Source organism: Tetrahymena thermophila, assembly GCF_000189635.1.
Source record: "Tetrahymena thermophila SB210 genomic scaffold scf_8254697, whole genome shotgun sequence".
NCBI classification, from domain to species: domain Eukaryota; phylum Ciliophora; class Oligohymenophorea; order Hymenostomatida; family Tetrahymenidae; genus Tetrahymena; species Tetrahymena thermophila.
Genome location: NW_002476463.1, coordinates 1,716,874 through 1,736,523, shown reverse-complemented (window position 1 = coordinate 1,736,523; position 19,650 = coordinate 1,716,874). Strand labels below are relative to the sequence as shown.

The 19,650-nt window shown below is 22.2% G+C and overlaps 5 protein-coding genes across 5 annotated transcripts; 3 read left to right on the top strand and 2 right to left on the bottom strand. All coding sequences in view use genetic code 6, as the record gives it.

Moving 5' to 3' along the window:
• Window positions 1-5,882: 5,882 nt before the first annotated feature.
• Window positions 5,883-6,278, bottom strand: TTHERM_000355919 (hypothetical protein; the record flags this gene model as incomplete). The annotated part of the gene is made up of 1 exon (XM_012796826.1): window positions 5,883-6,278. One exon carries the CDS (start codon window positions 6,276-6,278, stop codon window positions 5,883-5,885), a length of 396 nt encoding a protein of 131 aa, XP_012652280.1.
• A 5,958-nt stretch (window positions 6,279-12,236) lies between these two features.
• TTHERM_00355870 (Sec1 family protein) lies at window positions 12,237-14,693 on the top strand (the record flags this gene model as incomplete). The annotated part of the gene is made up of 1 exon (XM_001010485.2): window positions 12,237-14,693. One exon carries the CDS (start codon window positions 12,237-12,239, stop codon window positions 14,691-14,693), a length of 2,457 nt encoding a protein of 818 aa, XP_001010485.2.
• Window positions 14,694-15,915: 1,222 nt separating this feature from the next.
• Window positions 15,916-16,446, top strand: TTHERM_000355869 (transmembrane protein, putative; the record flags this gene model as incomplete). The annotated part of the gene is made up of 1 exon (XM_012796825.1): window positions 15,916-16,446. The coding sequence occupies one exon, from the start codon at window positions 15,916-15,918 to the stop codon at window positions 16,444-16,446; it is 531 nt and encodes a 176-aa protein (XP_012652279.1).
• A 2,214-nt stretch (window positions 16,447-18,660) lies between these two features.
• Window positions 18,661-18,987, bottom strand: TTHERM_000355868 (hypothetical protein; the record flags this gene model as incomplete). Its single annotated transcript, XM_012796824.1, has 1 exon — window positions 18,661-18,987. The coding sequence occupies one exon, from the start codon at window positions 18,985-18,987 to the stop codon at window positions 18,661-18,663; it is 327 nt and encodes a 108-aa protein (XP_012652278.1).
• A 244-nt stretch (window positions 18,988-19,231) lies between these two features.
• Window positions 19,232-19,543, top strand: TTHERM_00355850 (hypothetical protein; the record flags this gene model as incomplete). The annotated part of the gene is made up of 1 exon (XM_001010483.2): window positions 19,232-19,543. The coding sequence occupies one exon, from the start codon at window positions 19,232-19,234 to the stop codon at window positions 19,541-19,543; it is 312 nt and encodes a 103-aa protein (XP_001010483.2).
• Between the last annotated feature and the right edge of the window lie 107 nt (window positions 19,544-19,650).

Genomic DNA, 19,650 nt, shown 5'->3' with positions numbered 1-19,650 from the left:
ATTTAAGATTACTATTAAAAATAAGATTTATATCCAAAAAAAGATTCATGCAACAATAATTTCATAAATGAGCAAATTTTATTTCAGATATTACAAAGTGAGCCAGCTTAAATTACAAAATTTAGTTTGACTTTTATGGAAACCAAATGTATAAGCAGCTTTTAAATCTATTTAAAAAGATTTTGTGCTAAAGTATTTTATATAAGAATATTAGATTAATTTCTCTTTCTTGTATAGAGAAACTTACCTAACTAAAAGTGTAAAATCACAAGATAATATCTTGGGATAATTTTAAATTGAAAGAATAATTAACTTGAATTTAAAAACTCAGGTATAATATTCCTATTAATTTTTTTTTCTTCTTCACTTAATTGGAATAATTGTGCAATTTTTCTTATACATTTCCTAAACAATTAATTTGTGGTATCTAAAGTTGATTGCGTTTAATTAAAACAATTGATTTTTTTTAAAATTAGATTTGGAGAAAACAAAGTTTTAACTAGTAATATTATTTACTATTTCAGTTAGTGATTTACTGTATATTTCCTTTTAACTATCTCTCTTTTCTTATGTTGATTCAAAATTATTTTTTTTATTAAGATGAGGAATCTTACATTCGCTGATCTATAAAATTTGCTTCAGTCATACCAATAATTTTAATCTATATTGTCATCATAATTCAACAACAAATAAGAAAATTAAAATATTAATAACTATTCAAGTTGCTAGCCCTTCTACTTTTATTTACACCTAATAAAATGTATTTAAAACAAAATATTTGTTATAGATTTGTATTTTGTAAAGTTAAAACTATAATTTTCATCTATGTTACTAAAGTCATTATTATCAGAGCACCTACAAAATTTTAATTTTCTAATAAATCAAATAATAATTATTATTATTATAAGCTAATTTATAAATGATTTAGAAGAATGTATTTAAAAATATCCAAAATAAAGTCTGTCCTCAAATGAGGTCTTGTACTGCTTCTGAATTCAGCTACTGCAGATTAAATAAAATACTTCTTAATAACTTAATAAAGTTATTTGAATAATAAGATCCATCTTAAGAAAAGATTGATTTCAAACAAAACAAACATCGATAAGATTAAATTCTTATTGAAAATTGTAACAAAAAGAAATTAGTTTAACTGTTAATAAAAAAAATTATAATAACTCTTCAAAAATCATCAGAAGTAAGTGCAAATATCTAATTCCCTAATCAAGATTGTTTACATCTAAACCCTGGAGAAATTAATTTTAGAAAGAGAGTAAAAACATATAGGAAAATAAAGTACTTAAGCAGTTTTCATTTAAACAAAATGGTTTGTAAACATAATGAAATTTCTTAAAAGATTTTAGAACACAAATTGTATCATTAATGATGAATTAATTTTTCTTACATTTGAACAAAATTACAAAAGTGATAATTAATTAAAAGCATAGGAGAGATAGATAATCTCTATGTTTGAGAGGATGTTTTAATTGAATTGCTTTTTCTCTTTAAATTATAAACAAGCTTTGATAATTGATATACAGTAAAATTATAAAAGTTATAATTTAGGATTTACTATTCCAGAAATATATTTATTTATTTCAGTTTTTGAATTAGTCTATTTTCTTAAATAAACATATTTTACAAAATTTATATTGAGAGAATACCAATATTTTTGATAAAAAACTTTTTTTTTAATAAAGTAAAAAAAAAAAAATTCATCTATTTACTTATTAATAGGATTAAGAAGATAACTTCAAAAATTCTAAAAATATCTTCATAAATTTTAATTAATATGCTCACTCATAAATGTCTAAGACAAAATATTATTTATACTCAATTTTTTTATCTGTTTTATTTGCAAACAGCTACATTTTCATTCGTATAACTATAAAAAGTCAAAAACACTTAACGATTTATGAAAATAATTAGGCTTTCTCATTTTCACTTGTCCATTTTATAGGTTTTCTTTTGTGCAATTTTTAAATATTAATCATCAATGCAATATTTTATCACATGTATATTTTTAAAAAAGGAATAGATTTAAATTAAGCTAAAAATAGATTTCTAAATGCCAAAAGATAACAATTGCTAAAACCACCAGATACATAAAGTTTTAATGGAAATGTCTCAAAGATAATATAAATAAATCGAAGGACTAACTGCTTAACTTTAGAATCGAAAATTCCGATTGTAAAATATCGTGATACATAAATAATAACATAATTTTAAGACTTATAATTTTAGTTTTTCTTCTTCAAAACAATGTAAAATAAAATAGTTATGTCTAAACAACAAAATTTTATCTTAAGCTCAATTACTTGTGATTCAAATAATTGTTTTTATTAGCGAAGCGTTAGCGTTTACTGTGTTATCGAGTAAATAATGGCGAGAATCGAAAGATATTTATAGTAAATAAGTGAAAGAGTATCAAAAAAAGATAAAAAAAATATATGAATGAATGAATATGAAGTTTGAAAAAATTTATTAAAAATAAATGATAAATAAAAACAAAAAGAAAGAAAGAAAGAAAGAAAGAAAAGAGCAGAGATGCGTCACAAATTTTTTATTAAAAGTCTTAATTTTTTGAATTTACTGTAATATTATTATTACGCATGCAAATATTAAAAATCTATTAAGAAGTTAGAAATAATTACTAAATCTCAAAGTGACAAATCAATCATCATAATTGAAAAACTACATTTACACTTTATTAAATTTAACACAGAATTTATTTTTATTATTGACAAATTTTTGGCAACAATTTTTTATTTGTGCTTAATTTGCACAATCAAATAAATTTTGTTAACGAATATATTCGAATATTATATTATTTTTGTTGAAATAAATTGCTAATCTAATAACCAATCAACAATAACTCATTATTAAAAATCCAAATTCAAGTTACTAAGCGCATATTATATTGGTGAAATAGTTACATCAAAATGAAAATAAAAGATAAATGTTCATAAATACCTCCAAGAAGCCTTAGGTAGTACAATTATATATTAAAAGGGGGAAATTTTTTTAATTTGAAGAACATAAATGTTTAAAGATTATTTATATTGCTCTGCTTATACATTTCTGTTTAACATACAATTAGCATTATATTGATATTAAGAAAGTGATTTTGTATACTTCCAAATAATTCATCAGAAAATTGAGATTAGAGCTATTAATAAATATAAATTGATTTATTATCTATGGGCAATAAATTTTTTCATCTAATCTGGCTTCAATATTAAAAATGTTAACTTATAATGTAAGATGACATAGATCATTCATTCAATTATCTCTCCAGCAATTATAATTTAGTCTAAAATGTTTTTTTCAATTAAAAAATTTAATTCTTTTTACTTCTTAGTTCTAATTGAGATTTGGACCGCAATAATCTGCGATATATTTTCCACAAATTTAAAAAAGATTTGTATAAATTTTTGAAGTCGATTATTAATCTGATAAATTACTAATAAATTGCAAACAAACATTTCTAGTAATTAATAGCTAAGATGACGATAATTTTTTAAATATTCAAATCAAAACAATATTTTTCATCTGTAAGAAAACCAGATGCATCTGGAAATTTCAATAGAGGAGCAAATGACTTTTAACTCTCATTCATATTCTATTAAATGTAAAATGAATGAAAAAGCTAAAAAGCTGTCTCTATTATTGAATATAGACTAAAACTAATGCACTGAATATTATATAAAATTATTTTATAATAGATCCTTTATTTATTGAGGGAGAAGTGCTTTTAATATTTTACCTTTTTCATGCATGTTTTTTATTGTGTAGGATATTAAATTTGTTGAAATAAACAGATTGCGTTATATGCTAATTAAATATTTATCAGCATCCTCCAATGTTTTTTTATATTTTTTCTATATGTATTTTTTATCTCATGAAAAAGAAAGAAATAAAGAAAGAAAAAGTGTGAGATTGCTTTTAATTTTTTTATTTATTTACAATATTTTTTAATTAAATCGCTTAATGCTATTTCACACCACTTATTTAATTGAATGCTATAACCTTGAAAATATTTAAAAAAAGTTAAAATACATAGAGATTAGTGTTTATTAGCCTCTATTTACTTTTAGCATTTTCTAATGTAAGTTAAATTTTCACATTTGAACATTCACATAAATTTTCCTTTTTAAATAATAGTTCCATTGAAATTTCTTCTACTTTTCATAATAAATGTCAGCTTTTTCATAAAAAAAAAACGGAGTAATCCTCCGAATAGTCCTTAAATTATTTTAATTTAACTTTACTAATTAAGATTTAATACTTGAATTAATCCTTCTAGACAAATGCCGTTTACCTAACCCTATCCACTCATTTCCAAAAGTTGGGAAAGAGTACATGCTTTTTCTTTTCAAAACATAAAATTTAAAGTGTGATTACCTTTTATTAACCAAGATAGACAAAAAAAGTTTAGCTTCTAATTAGAATAAAAGAAGCTTTGAACAATTAAGAATAAGTGCTTTTATCAATTAAATTTTAAAAAATACTTTCTTCAATAAAGTTATTAGAATTTAACATTTTTTTAAAAAAAGTGTAAGAATTTTCCGTTTTCATTTTTATATTTTTTTTACTTTTGGCGCCAATTATAAGCTTTTGGACAAGCGGCAATCCTGATTTGAGGTTCATTTTAACTTTTATATCAAATGTTTTTATTATCTTTTTGAAAATTTCGTTTACAAGATAAACTTTTATTTGTGTGATAAGATAAGTGAGTTAAAATTTAAAAATGATATTAATGCTAAAGCATAAAATGAAATATTCGCTCGAATGTTTTGCGATATAAATTAGGAAATTAAAATTTATAATTTATATTTTGAAAATAATAAGTTCTGATGTGAGTTTTATATAACTTGAAGGACAAAATGAAATATTGATTTATTTATTTATTGGCTAAATGACTGGTCCTTTGTATTTTGGTTGATAAAAATGCATATAAATAAATATTTGTCTGGTTGTTAAGAAAGTCTTTGTTTGATTATTTATTTATTTATTAATAATAATAATTAATTTACATCTCTAAAAACTTCAAAAACTGATCAATATGAAAATAAGATTATTTCCAAACAATAAAGCATTACATTTTCTGATTAATAAAAATAAGCTTTCTAAATATACTAATTTACCAAATTAATAATTTGATTGATTGGCATTCTAAATCAATACAAAAAATTTTGATTTAATCCAATCAATGTCAAAAAATTTTCTTTTTTACTTGATGTGTAAATTTTGTTTGTAAAGAAGAAATTCTAAAAATATAAACAAACTAATAAACTTAAATTATCTTTTTGATAATTCATTTGCAAGCAAGCAAACAAGCAAATAAAGAAATAAACATCTATAAAGCTGTAAGATAGAAATCAAATTTATAAAATAAGAAATAAATATAGCTCATAAGGGAGATTGTTTTTTAGTTAAATTTAAGGAATGTATATTATATTGGATTGAAACTGTATGTAAGAAAGTGAATTTATAATACAAATAAACTTGATTAGAATAGAATTTATATTAAATGAATTAGTTGATTAAATAGGTGAAGAGTTTTTGAGTTGTCCATTCAAAGAAAGGTACTCTCATGAGTACTTTTTTAAATAGGTTGTTATTTATTTATATTGATATTTTTAATTAATTTGTTTGCTATGGAAATTGATTCTAATATTTATAAATAATTAGCGAGTGAGCAGTATTCATGTTAATAACTCTCTCAAGAAAGACAACATCAAAATTGTAAGATTCAGATGAGATGGAAAATTGATTATTGAAGTAGTTTTTATATATTTTGTTTGAAGTAGTATTTTAATTATAATCCAAATAATGGATTTTTTGAGTGATTATAGCGATCTCTTTATTTTAAAAAATTAAAATCAAGATATCTTAGTCAAATCATTTATTTATTTATTTATTTATTTATTAATTTTTGATTAAAGTAAGTGTTTTAATTAATTTTATATAGCAGTATTTTATTCGTTTAAGAAATCATTATCTATTTATTTAGATTTGCTTTTGCAAGTCTTTTCAAATAATGAGGACTTTGTTTTATTTTCTTCTGTTTAAGAGACTGCTGCCAAGAGAGAGTCTGTTGGAACCAGAAGAAGGTGAAAATGATCCACTGCGGGAAAAGGAGACTTCATTTAAGTCAAGTGATGAGTCAGAAGAAATAGAAGAAGAGGAATTTCTGAAAGAGACAACTGAGATTCTCTTTTTTTCGAAGAAATCTTATTATTTTTATTCAGGTTCTACCATGAAGATTTCGTTGGCATCAAGCCAATCGAAGATCTTCTTTTCGACTTCCTTGCAATTGTAGTCAATGATTGAGTTCATTTTAAGAATTGATATTGTTGAATTATGAGTTTTTGTTTGTAAATTTATTTGATTTAGTGTTTTAACTTTAATTATTTTTTTTTTTAATGAATTAATTATATGTTGATTATCGTCTCTTGGACTCGTATTTATTCTTTTCTACCTTCAACCTACTATTTTAATTTTTGATTTTTTTAAAGTCTATTTGTCATTCAGTATCTATCGATTAATTAAGGGGTGGGATTTTATTTGGTTATTCTTCAAACAAAATAATTTAAAATTGATTACTACCCTATCATTAATAAATTGAAGTGGGAAAGAAATTTATAATATATAAATTACTTTTTTCAAAAAACTGAGCCTTGTAAGCTAATACTTTAATAATCTTAAGTTCTTCAATTATTTTATTTCTCTTCTTTTAGCCATAAAAAGATAAATTTAATGTTGTTGGCGTAAAATTCGGGTGACATTTCATTTATGTCCGAAACCAAGTATTTGAAGCTTTTTATTAAATTTAAGCATCCATAATGTTAAAATAAATATAAACCACAATTCAAGTCTTTTTCTCGATAAAAAGGCATTAACTTTTCAATCTTAATTGACATTAGTTCTAACAAAAAGCAAAAAATTATTATTTATAAAAGCAAAAGCTTGGAGAAAGAAGCATTATGTTTTACAATATTAAAGTTAAACAAGTGATTCCTGTCTAATGATATGTTTTCTCTTTATTTTTTAGAACTAAAAGTTTATAAATGCTTATCACTAAAAAATTAAAAGCAATTAAATTATAATTATGATTCAGCTTCTCTTTACATTACATTAATTGTGTAGTATTCTTTCTGATAATTACTTTCTTCAAAGTAAATTAGCTGTGTGGACATAGGTGCTTTAAAATTTAATTAAATTAATTGTTGTCAATGAATTAAATAAATGCTACATATCCAAAATCATTTAAAAGTATTTGGACAAATTTTAATTTTTTCAGATCTCTTCAACAAATTTACAAAATTAGCAACAACTTAAATTTTCATTTTCTTATTTAATATAATTTAGAATTCTTCTTAAGTAAAATAGAGTAAATTAAAATTTTTTGTTATTCCTTATCTCTTTTATTTTATTCAAATCATAAAAATTTTTAGTGTTAAATAAAAGCATTCATTCTATGTGATTGCTCTCTATATCTCTTCAATTAAATTATAAATTGGAATCCATTAATATCTTAATAAAAATAAAGGAAATTGATTGCTAATCCTTTTTAAAAAAACTTTGTAAATCTAACATAGGAGATAGTTTTACTGTTTAGAAAACATTTTTTATGAAAGAGGGGAAGTTAAATGATACAAACAAATTACATAAATTATGAAAGGTAATATAGAATTTTATATGTAGAATGATTACCTTTTATTAAGAATGCGTCTTTACTTATCAAATAACATTAAAAATTAATCAACAATTAAAAATCTGAATACATACATTCTAATTTGCAAGCAAAAGTTCTGGGGAATTTAATTCTTTTAGAAGTATTTGATTATTTATCAAGTGTTAAAGTAGTAGTACCAAACAAAATAGTGCTTACTAAATCAAAATACTAAACAAAAACAAAATTTATTGGCTTAATAAATAATTGAGCTAGGTAGCTCTCAATACCATAAACATTAAACAAAATTGATCCATAGATTCATTAACCAAAATTTCAAAATATCCATACAAAATATTAAGTGGTTTTTATTTAATATCAATAAATAAATTGAAATCTTAATATAGAGATTTCTGAATTGTAAATTAATTTCAAATACCTTCTACCACTACTAATTATGAGATAGAAACAAACTTGATTGTTAAAAATGAATAGAAAAAATTTATAGTTCGTGAAACTAACAAAAATTAAATTAAGCAAAATCAGTAATATAATGTGTATCTGTTATATGGCTTTCTTGCCATTTACTAGTATTTATGTTCTATCTTCTAATATGCTTAAATGAGTGCTTGAACAAATTAATTGATCTATAATTTGGTCTCTAAAGTAAAATATATGTTTAGCTGGTGATACAAATTTAAATGAAAAATTTAAGACTTTATCAGCGAAATTATCTTTTATTAATTATCAATAAAACTATGTTTAATCTAAATTTGTCAATTATGAAAAAAAAATTTTTTTACATATCAAATTGATGAATTCTGCCTAAAAAATGTGTACAGAAGTAAATATTTCTTCTTTATAAAATAGTAAAAGTTTAAATTTGCAACTTTATTAATCTAAATCTCTTATTTGCTGATAACTTATTGAGTAAAATAAATAGTTTTTCAAATTTTAATCATCACCAACCTCTATGCAAATTTTTAATCAGTTTTAATTAATATTTTGATTAATTTGTAAATGAACTACAAAATATATTAATCACCTATCTCGAATATTTGAATATTTGTTTGTTTGCTTGTTCCTTTTCCTTGATTTTGGGGATTATAACTAACAAGAAAAAAATAATCGAAAGTACTGTTAGATATTTCTTTAGTAAAAGAATATCTTTAAAATAAATTGATATGGTTGATTTTTTTGTTGATTTAATCTCAACCCCACAAACAACATTAGTAATAGCTTCTACTTGAGATATTTATTTTTGTTGTCAGTCAAATGTATATTTTAGATTGTTCTATAAATTTAGCTAGAAAAATTCCATAAATTAATATCTTTTAATTAAATCAAAAACAACGATATACACAATTAATTTAAATCTATTCTTCACTATCAATAATTAATTACGCTTTGTACTATTTTCACAAAAATATATTTTTATTGAAAGATCAAAATTAAGATATCAGATAAATTTACTAACTAAAAACACATATTTTTAGTTTACTTTTAAATTTAATTTCAAAGTATGAACAAATTCTAACACCAAAAAATCTTAAGAAGTTATCTTTTTCAAAATATTACTAAAAACTAAAAATACAATTATAATTTTCAAATCATTCTATTGATTCGCATTATTTTTCAATTAGCTTCATATGATGTGTTTTTATTATTTTATGAAGAAATAGCTAAAAATTGTAATTATTATTATATGAATCCCTATTATTTAATTTAATTATTGCAAAATAAACAATATTCACATATAATTACCTTACTTTACATCTTTTGAATGTATTTACAGATTTATTTATACTCTTTCTCATTCATTTAATTAAGATTAAAGATTAATTTTATCCCCATAATTGATAGAAATACCAATTGATTTACTTATTTATTGAATGAATGAAAGAAAGAAAGAATGTTTGTTTATTCTTCAAAGTTTTCCTAATTTTTTTTGGGAGTATATTTGAAAGAGATGATTTATATTGATCATGAAATGCTTTTAAGTGCATTTTCTACCAGAATACTATTTGAAGATACGAACAAGCTTTTTTTTATTTGAGATTGTTACGAATTTTAAGTGTAATACAAATATCTTTGTTTTGTAATGATAAAAAATTATAGGGCATACTACAAAAATGAAATTAAAAAATTAATAATTACTGATTAATTTACAAAGCTATGTGATCGAAAATATTGGGAAAGTTTCCTTAGAAAAAGCTCTTTTTTAATTAGATGTAAACTAAATTATGATTGCTACAAAATAGTTATATTTTACCACTTTTAAAATACTAATAAAAGAAATTTTTAATTTTGTTGCATCCGATCTAGTACAAAATTTAATTAACTTTTTTTAATTTCTTGAACAACAAAATTAATTTTCATTAATTTGATTAAAAGTAATTTTAATCGATGTAAATTAAAATCAATGAAATCTTTCAAATGAAATGAAATGGTTTTACCTCATTTAATAAATGAATCTTTTCTTGTATACATCAAATAATTAAAATACTTTATTTATTATTCTAATTGATATTATTTTTCTTTCGAATTCTCTACTGTGGCACAGAAATATTAAACTACCTTAATGAAATTTTTAAAAAATTAAAATCCTATGATTAAAGACTTAATAGGAATAAGTAAAAAATAAATAAACAAAAAAAATTATTTGTCTATGTCGAAGACTAAATCAAAAACTAAACTGGTATTGATTAGGCTTTACAAATTACTTGGGAAAATGTAAAAAGTAAAATAAAAAAAATGTTAGTTAAGCCTTACTTTAATGACAAATCAAACTTAATTTTTTATTTTTAAAACACGCAATATATTTTTTGTATTTAGTGATTGCTTCTATTTTATTTGGTAGAAAAATTATTTGATTTCTGAGCAATTTTAGAATTTATTAACAATTATTTATTTTTAAGATTTTATTTATTTTTACAAAGTTTCCAATACATTTTTTTTCCAGTTAAAAAGAAAGAAATAATTTTTATTCTATTCCAAGAAAGTATTTTTTAAAAGGTTTTTAAATCATAATCATATCAGTATTACTAAACTATAACTAATTATTCTAAAATTATAGTTATTTTACTTTTATATAGTGATATTAACTATAATTAACTAACTAATTATTAAAAATTACCTAGAACAATAAAATTTTTACTATTTTGCTAAATAATTTTGTGAAATAAGCAATTTTAATCTAACTAAAACTGCTTAAAATAATAAAAATAGAAGACCAAATAGAGAGAAATTGAAATCCTATTCTAATTATTTTTGTATTTTTTTGGTTTTATTCCCACATAAATAGAAATTTTGCTTAAGGGAAAAAAAGTAACAAATTTATAACAAAATTAATTGCTAATAAGCTAATTATATCACTAAATAAAGTTATAGTGCTTGATAGACTGCATGAAATACTAGTAATTAATAATTACCTAGAACACTCACTTTTTACTTGAAAGATATACACTTGAGCAAAATTAAAAAAATTAGCCTATTTCTAACAACTTAAAGTAAAAAGCAAATAAAGTAAATTGAAATTGATATTCAAATCAATAACTATTTGTAATTTTTGTTTTTTACTCACACTTGGGAACCAAAATAAAAAACAACACATTAATTCAAAATGATCATAAATAGCCTAATAATATAACTAAATTCAATTAAAACCCTTCATAGACCTTTTTATTTGTCTATTTTACCAGAGATAATATTAGCAATATGTTAACCAAGAATAACTTATAAAAGCTATTTATAGAAAATCTATATAAAAATATGTAATTAACTTTCATCTACATGTAGTATGTCTGACGAAAATTAACGCTAATTCAAAAAAATAACAATAAATAAACTCCCTTTATTTTTTTACTAAGATAAATTATAATAGACTGAATTTAGAATTTTTTTAAACACAAACAAGTAATATAAATTTTTTAGCTAGAATTAATTAAATTATTCATTAATTCATTATAGAATAAAAAAATCAATAAGGTTTACAATTATTGTATTTAAATTCAAATAGCTAACTAACTAATAAACTAAATAGCTAACTAGCTACTAAGGTATATTTATGAAAATATTAATTAATTAATTGTATTTTAGAATAGACTGTTTTTAAATTTAATTATACCCAAATTAAATATTTTTCTTAAAGAGATTTTTATACTTGAATAAATCTATGATATAGATTTGTTAAAATATCATTATTATAAAATTTATTAGCTCAGAAAATAACATAGGAGAAATAGAAATTAAATATATGTATGTGCAATTTATTTATTTAATGAATGAATGAATTTTGATAGTTGTCTAATTGCTTTCAAAGTTTAATTGTTGTATAAACAAATCTTATTAATATCAAACAAAATCTATTTCTTTCTTCTATTAGTGTTTTATTTGGAATTTTTTTATCTATTTTTAATATTTCAAGCTTAGCAAATAATAAATAAAAAAATCAGTATCAATCAACCAGCCATTTTATAGCAATTAGTCAATTAGTAAAAATAAAAGAAAAGAGTTCAAATATTATTTATAGCAACTTAGAACATTTTTAAAAGAACTTATAATGCAAATACTACAAAAACTAAATGAGAATATCAGTTAGTATTCCCTGAAAGAAAATGTTTTCTACAGGTTTTAAGAAATGTTTGATGATGTAAGAAGCAGATACCCAAATATAGGAACATTTATTCTTGTTGTAGATTAGCAAAGTTTAAAACTGCTTTCTTCAGCACTTAAAATGGCAGATTTAATAAAAATGGGTGTTTCTTCAATTGAAAAGCTGGAGTTAAAAAGAAAAGAACATCCAAATACGCATGCCATTTACTTACTTTCACCTAGTAAAGAATCGATAAGTCTACTTATATCTGACTTTGAGGGACAGGTTTTGTAACTTAAAAACACTGATGAAAAGAAAAAGAAGAAAGCATAGAAGCAAAAGGAAAAGGAAAAGAAGAAGAAGAAGAAAAAAGGTAAACAGGACGATGATGATGAAGACGAATAAGAAGATGATGAAGATGATGATGAAGTTATTGAAGAAAATGAAGAAAGCAAAAAGAAGAGGAAACAAGATGAATTAGAACCTAAAAAACCAGAGAAAAAAAAGGATTTGCAACCACCAGAAATATAATATGCTAGAGTTCATATTTTCTTTATGAATAAGCTACCAAAATACTTGCTCGAAGAAATGGGAAAGTCTGAAAAGTTAGTCAAAAGAATTAGAACCATGAAAGAATTTAATCATTCTTTCTTTTTCTTCGAATAAAACGGATTTCATCTACATTTAGAGTAATCTTTACCAATTCTTTTTTCTAAGAAGGAAAGCTAAGAGGCAAGAATAATGTTTGAATGCATTTCTGATCAATTATCTACAGTTCTACCTGCTCTATTGAGGTTTGATAAGATAAATATATTATACAATAACTAAAATCAAAGCAGTCCAAGCTATTTGTTTGCCAACTATTTTGAAAAAAAATTGCAGGAAATGATTTTGAAATTGAAGGAAAGTGAGTCTCCATACATCGATCCAACATCAGGAGAGATTTACTTGATTATAGTTGACAGAGGTATAGATCCCGTCACACCTCTTTTGCATGATTATTCTTACTAGAGCATGATTTATGATTTATTAGAAGTCGATACAGAAAAAAATATAGTTGAGTATGAAAAAATAGAACTCAAAAAAGAAAACAAAGCAAGTGAATCTACAAAAGAAGTAAAAAAATATAAATAATAGCTAAGTGATCATAAGGATGAAGTTTTTGCAAAGTTTAGATATCAAAACATCACTGAAGCTTTGAAAGGAATCAGAGATGATTTTGAAAAACACACAGAAAATATGTAGAGAGCAAAGTCTTCTCAAAATTAAGTTAGGAGTATTGAAGATGTTAACAAAATTATTGGAGAGTTTCCAGAATACAATGAACTTTTATAAAAATATGCAGTGCATTTTGACTTGATTTTAAAATGTTTCAATACCTTTTAAAAATATAATTTGCAATTAAACTGTGAGCTTGAGTAATCTATGGTAACTGGAATTGATGATCTTGCAAAACCTATTAAAAGTGATACTATTATTCAAAGTATATAAGATATATTAAATAGAAAAGATATAAAAAGCACAGATAGACTTAGGATAGCAATGATTGCTTTTATAACATGTGATCTCCAATAAGACTAAAGACAAAAAATTTTAAATCTATTTGAATTAAGTGAATAAAAATAATTAAAAAACTTAGCATGGCTTGGTATCTAATTTAGTGATGATAAAAATTCTACTTTTAGTAGAGTTAATTAACAAATTATAGATTTATCTAAGGAGTAGTATAATGCTTATTTGAATAAATAAAAAAATTGCTAAGAATGTAAGAAAATACGTGCAGATGCAAAAAAATCAAAGAAAGGAGGAAATTCTGAAGAGGACTAAAAGCGAGATTGTGATGAATGTGGTTAGTTGTATTTCGTCTTTAGCGTTATGAGGCACACTCCTCTATCAGCTATAGCTATACATTCTGCAATCAAATAAATAATTAAATCATACGATGTTTCAAAGGATGCATTAAATAGTTTAGGGTTTGGGATAAAATAAGTTGGATAAGTTAATAGACCTATATCTCCACTTAAAGAATAGCCACTATTGAATGAAGAAAGTGAGATGTAATCTGAAAATAAATTGCAATCAACAAATTCAAGTAAACAAGTAAAATCATCTAAAAAGAAAGATAAAGACAAAAAAAAAGACAAAGAAGAATCTAAATCATAAAAAAAAGAAAAAGGTGATTTGCATTTACCCAATGAATATGAAGCATTTTTGTAATAATCAGAGAGTGAAGACTCAGATGCTCTCAAAAAAAGTAAAAAAATAATTGCTTTCTTTATTGGTGGAATCAGTTATGCAGAAATTAGAGCTATCAGAAAATTCTAGGATGAATATTAGAGTAATCCAGTAATAATAGGAGCAACTCACTTGCTTACCCATCGCAACTACATAGAAGAGATAGACCAAATGTCAACTTTTGCTTGACTGGTTTTTAATCAATAAATAAATTAGAATTTAATGATTTTATTATCTTGATCTCAATTTAATAGTTCAAAAATAAATAAATTCTAAAACTAAATATATCAAAAAATAAATAAATATTATCAGAAAATTATTTCATTTTATTAAAAAAAAAGAATTTAAGTTTTGGCTTTGACCTTTGTAAATTACATAATATATGATGAAAAAAAGTAATTTAAAAATTAAATGGAAATAAAATGTCTTTAAATTTTTAATTTTTAGTTTGTGAGATAGATAAATAAAATTATTCTTAGAGTTTTTAGGATTTTTAATAAATTATTCAAAATTTTTAGTTAAATAATTATCATATTCCGTTTTACCTTGGCACTCTGTTTATTTAAATTTGTATATTTAAATGATAAAACAAGAGAGTTATGCTAGATGAATCTTAAACTATATTAAAAATAGGAAAATAAATAAACTTCATCTAGTAAGAAAGCAAGCAAGTAATTTATTAATTAATAAATAAAAATAAAAGATAAACATGAAAAAAATAATGCAATATATTATAAAATATTTTGTTTTAATGTGTTTGAAAGACATCGCTAGCCATTTTAAATTTTAAATCTAATAAGATAGATAAGAGTTATTAATATTTATAGGAGTTTATTTTTTTAAATAGATTTCACTTTTTAAATCTAATTAACTACAAATAATCAAATTAAAAAATTGGTTCAATCAAATTTTTTTTGATTGATTTACTAATATATAAATTATTTGCATTCAATGAATAAAAATTCAAGTAAAAATTGGCATAAAAACAATAAAAATTAAATTAACTTTGGCGATTTCTAAAAAGATTTAAAAAATTTATTAAAATCCAAATTAAATAATCTTTATCAATTTAGAAATAATCAAAAGAAAGCTATGATTCAAGTAGGTTTTTAATTTCTTATAATTATTTTAATAATCTGTGTTTCTTAGTCGTTAGGATATGTGGTATTTAACATTTAGAAAATTAATATTAGCTCATAACCAACTAAATAAATATACAATGGGTTTTATAGTTAAGTAGCTATTGAGATAGTATTAGATTAGACATTTTAATCACAATAATACTTGAGTTTAGTTGTTTAGTGTCGCGGCAATGTTTTAGTTGATACATATAATACTAAGCTAAAAAGAACCAAGGCTTTTTTCCCGATTCCTGATGATTGTAATTAGCCTATGACTTAGTTCTAGATATATGCTTTAAGCTAAGATGAATCTGCATAATAATCTAGTGTTAGTGCTTATATTGCATGGAAAGGAGAATCAGAAACTGGATTAAAGATATGCCCTTTTGACTGCGATAATAGAGGTTCTTGCGATTTATCAACTGGTTTATGTTAATGTGATGAGTTTTTCTCAGGATACGATTGCAGCTATGTATAAACATAGCTCTCTCCTCAATCTAACGTAGAAGCTATTTTAGGAAGCTACTTTATATCTTAAAATAATCAAGTCTAGTTTTTTAAACTGTTTTCAAACCAAAAGTAGAATTACTAATTCTGTACTTTAACACCTTATGGAAGCTTAAAAATGTTTATAGCTCCTGTAAATACTAATGAAATAACAAATTACAACTCAACAATATTATAAATACACGAGAATTAATCCTACTTTGAAGATAATTTAATTGTATTATACACAGACTATCCTAATAGTTTCTTTAGAACTTATATTTAATGCTCATCAGAAAATCAATAAATAATAATAAATTAACGTAACTTTTTGATTATTGTTTGTACAGTTTTACCTTTTCTAATTATCCTCATAATGCTAGTATAAATATTATGTATATAAAAAAAGAAATAATAACCTAAATAGCAACAAACATCTCCTGTTGAATAAATAAAATAAATCCTTGAATATTAAGGCGAGGAAAAAAAGATGACTTTTGAAGAATTTACAAAAGGAGATTTTATTTTTAAAGAAATCAAGGAATGCAGTAAATGTTTTTAAGAGTTTAATCCAAATTAAAAAATAATTTTAACTAAATTCTATCAATTACGACATGATGAAAACGAATTTAAGTGTTGTGAAAATACAAATCATAATAAACGCTTTTCTAACTTGATTACAGGAACAAATTCAAATATAATTTTCCCAAATTACTTAACAGAAGATTAAAGGGATAAAAAAAATAGTAATCAAATGAAGGAGTTACCATATTAGTAGAGTAAAATTAATTTAATGGAGAAAGAACAATAATTATCACTAGTAAATAGAGTAAAAAAGTAAAGCTTAGAAATAGATTTGAAACCCTAAACAACTTAAATTGTATAAATCTAAATTAATTAAAATCAGAATTCAAATTAATTTTTATTATAAAATTCAATAGTAGGATAAGATTTAAACTAGAAAAGCCGTTTATAATGAATAAAAAATTTATTTATTTGTTTATTTATTTATTTATATACTTACTAATCGTTTAAATATTATATAAAAATTTGAATTTCATGATATTGATTTTTTATATGAAAATATAGATTTGATTTATTTTTTAAAAGTTATTGTTTTTATTAGTTCTTTTGTTACTTACTTACTTATTTATTTAATTAATATTTTTTAATTTAGTAAATATATATATTCAGGTTAAATTTTAAAAACTAAAATTCTAAAAAATAAATACCCAATTTATTTATTTTCAATTTACAACCTTTGCATATGTATCCGAATTATTTCACTGGCTATGGGTACTTATTTATAATATATGTGCAAATTCTTTATTTTAGCATAAAAATTAGTAGTAAATTATTTCTTAATGAATTAAAATGTATAAATAATATACAAATGGTTTTATTAATTTTAGGTTTAGAATTATTGCAAGAGGAGTAGGAAAAACTTTTAATAAACAGAATATAAAAGTAAGAATTGATTGATAATTATAAAATCTAGCAAAATTATTTAAAACGCTTTTAGAAGAAATAAATATTTAAGATGGCTGCAATAATAATTATCCTAATAAAATCTACAAAACTAAATTATTATATTGTGATCTTACATTTCTACAAATATTTTAAAAATATATTATTAACTAATTCATTGTTAAGATGGTGAATTTCAATGTAAAAATTGAAAACTGCTATTATGCATTTTTGTTTTACATTTAAATTTGAATTTACTTTATGATTCTCCTATATATTTGTCAAAATTTAATAGTAGGTTGGTTATCTTAGATAGAGCAATTTAAATAAAAAACATACCTTTAATATATGATGTCATTTTAACTTAATGAAATTTTAATTTGGAAAAAGATTAAAAAGCTGAATATAATTTAAATAATTTCTTTAATTAAAAACACAATCTTAAAAAAAAAGCAAAATAACTAACTAACTAACTAATTTTGAGATTTCATGATTACTTAAAGAAATTTAGTAGCTATTTTTGTCATTTTTACTAGTTTGATAGTTAAAATTAAACCTCAAACTGCCCCTTTATATTCTAAAGGTGTTTAGATTGACTTAACTAATTCAGCTCTATTAACATATTAAGTGTAATAAAGCATGGGTAATTTAACCATTTAAATCTAACCTATAAGCTCGCAACAATAATACAATTTAAATTTTTAAGTAATATGTAGTAATAATGACTTTATTTAATAATTTAATGACCCTTATAATAATTTACTGCTTATAAATAAGGCTTTTATTTAATTGCCTTAAGAATGCAGCTAAAAAGGTTCAACTATATCGATAAACTATATAGTTTTGTAGTTTGATTAACAACTTTCAAGCGAAACCTTTTAGGTAGATATTTATGGCAGCTTAGTATGTCCTTTTAACTGTTTGTAGTAAGGTAATTGTTAATATAATGGAATCTGTAACTGTAATAGACTTTATGGGGGAAGATATTGTAATCTGATGCAAAACTCAATAAATTCTCAGAATGGTTTAGCATATTAAGACTGGGTACTTTTATAAGCAGTAAATAATTATATTTATTCTTATCATCTAAAGCCTTTTGAATATAATAATTCTGGTTCTTGCTAGTTAAAAATTTACTCTTAAAATGATATTAGTTATTACTTTGCAGATACGTAATAAAATAATATTATTAGTGATAAAGGAATTAGAGGCTCATAATTTTAAATATAAATTAAAGGGGAGACTGTATTAATTTTTAAGGCTATAAAGATGACTCTCCTTTAAATTGATTATTCTTGCTCTGAATAGTATACTTTTGAATTCCTGCCAATTCTTTTGGCTTGTTTATTTAGTCCATTTCTTCTTTGGTTAATATATAATCTAGTTTACAAGCTTTCTTTAAAAATCATAAACAAGATTCAAAAAAAGTAAAAATATTTTTCAGTAAAGATTTAGTAATTGTTATCTCCCTAAGATATTTGTATAAAAGATCTTAATTTAAAAAGTTATGAAGAACTTTTTTGCAATATTTGTTCAAAATAAATTTAAGATGTTGCACATATTACATAGAATTATCAAATTTATCATTAAAGCTGCTATCAAAATAAATAACTAGTACCTAAAGAAGGAGAAATAGAAGAAAAAATAGAAGAAATGTAAGTAGATGAAGAATTCGAAGAATAAAATTAAAAAAGTTAACAAACTATAGATTAGCTAAATTAGCAATTAGATATTTAATAACAAAATGATAAGCAAGGTTAGTGTAAATAAAACTAAAACTTTAGTTTCTCCAAAAAAAAATAATAATAAGAAATGTAATAACCTGAAGATGAATTCAAAGAGGAATAAAACTCAGATTAAAGTTAAAATGATTATGATGAAGATGAAGATGTAGATAAAAATTAAATTGAATAGAATCCAAACAAAATAAAATCTATTGTTGTAAATAAAAGTTTATTTAATTGATAAATATATATTTAGAAATTCTGTACTTTAATTTATTACAAAATAATTAATTAGATTGTTTCAGTTTGTCAAAATTTTTACTAAATTTTATTGAAGATACAAATTGA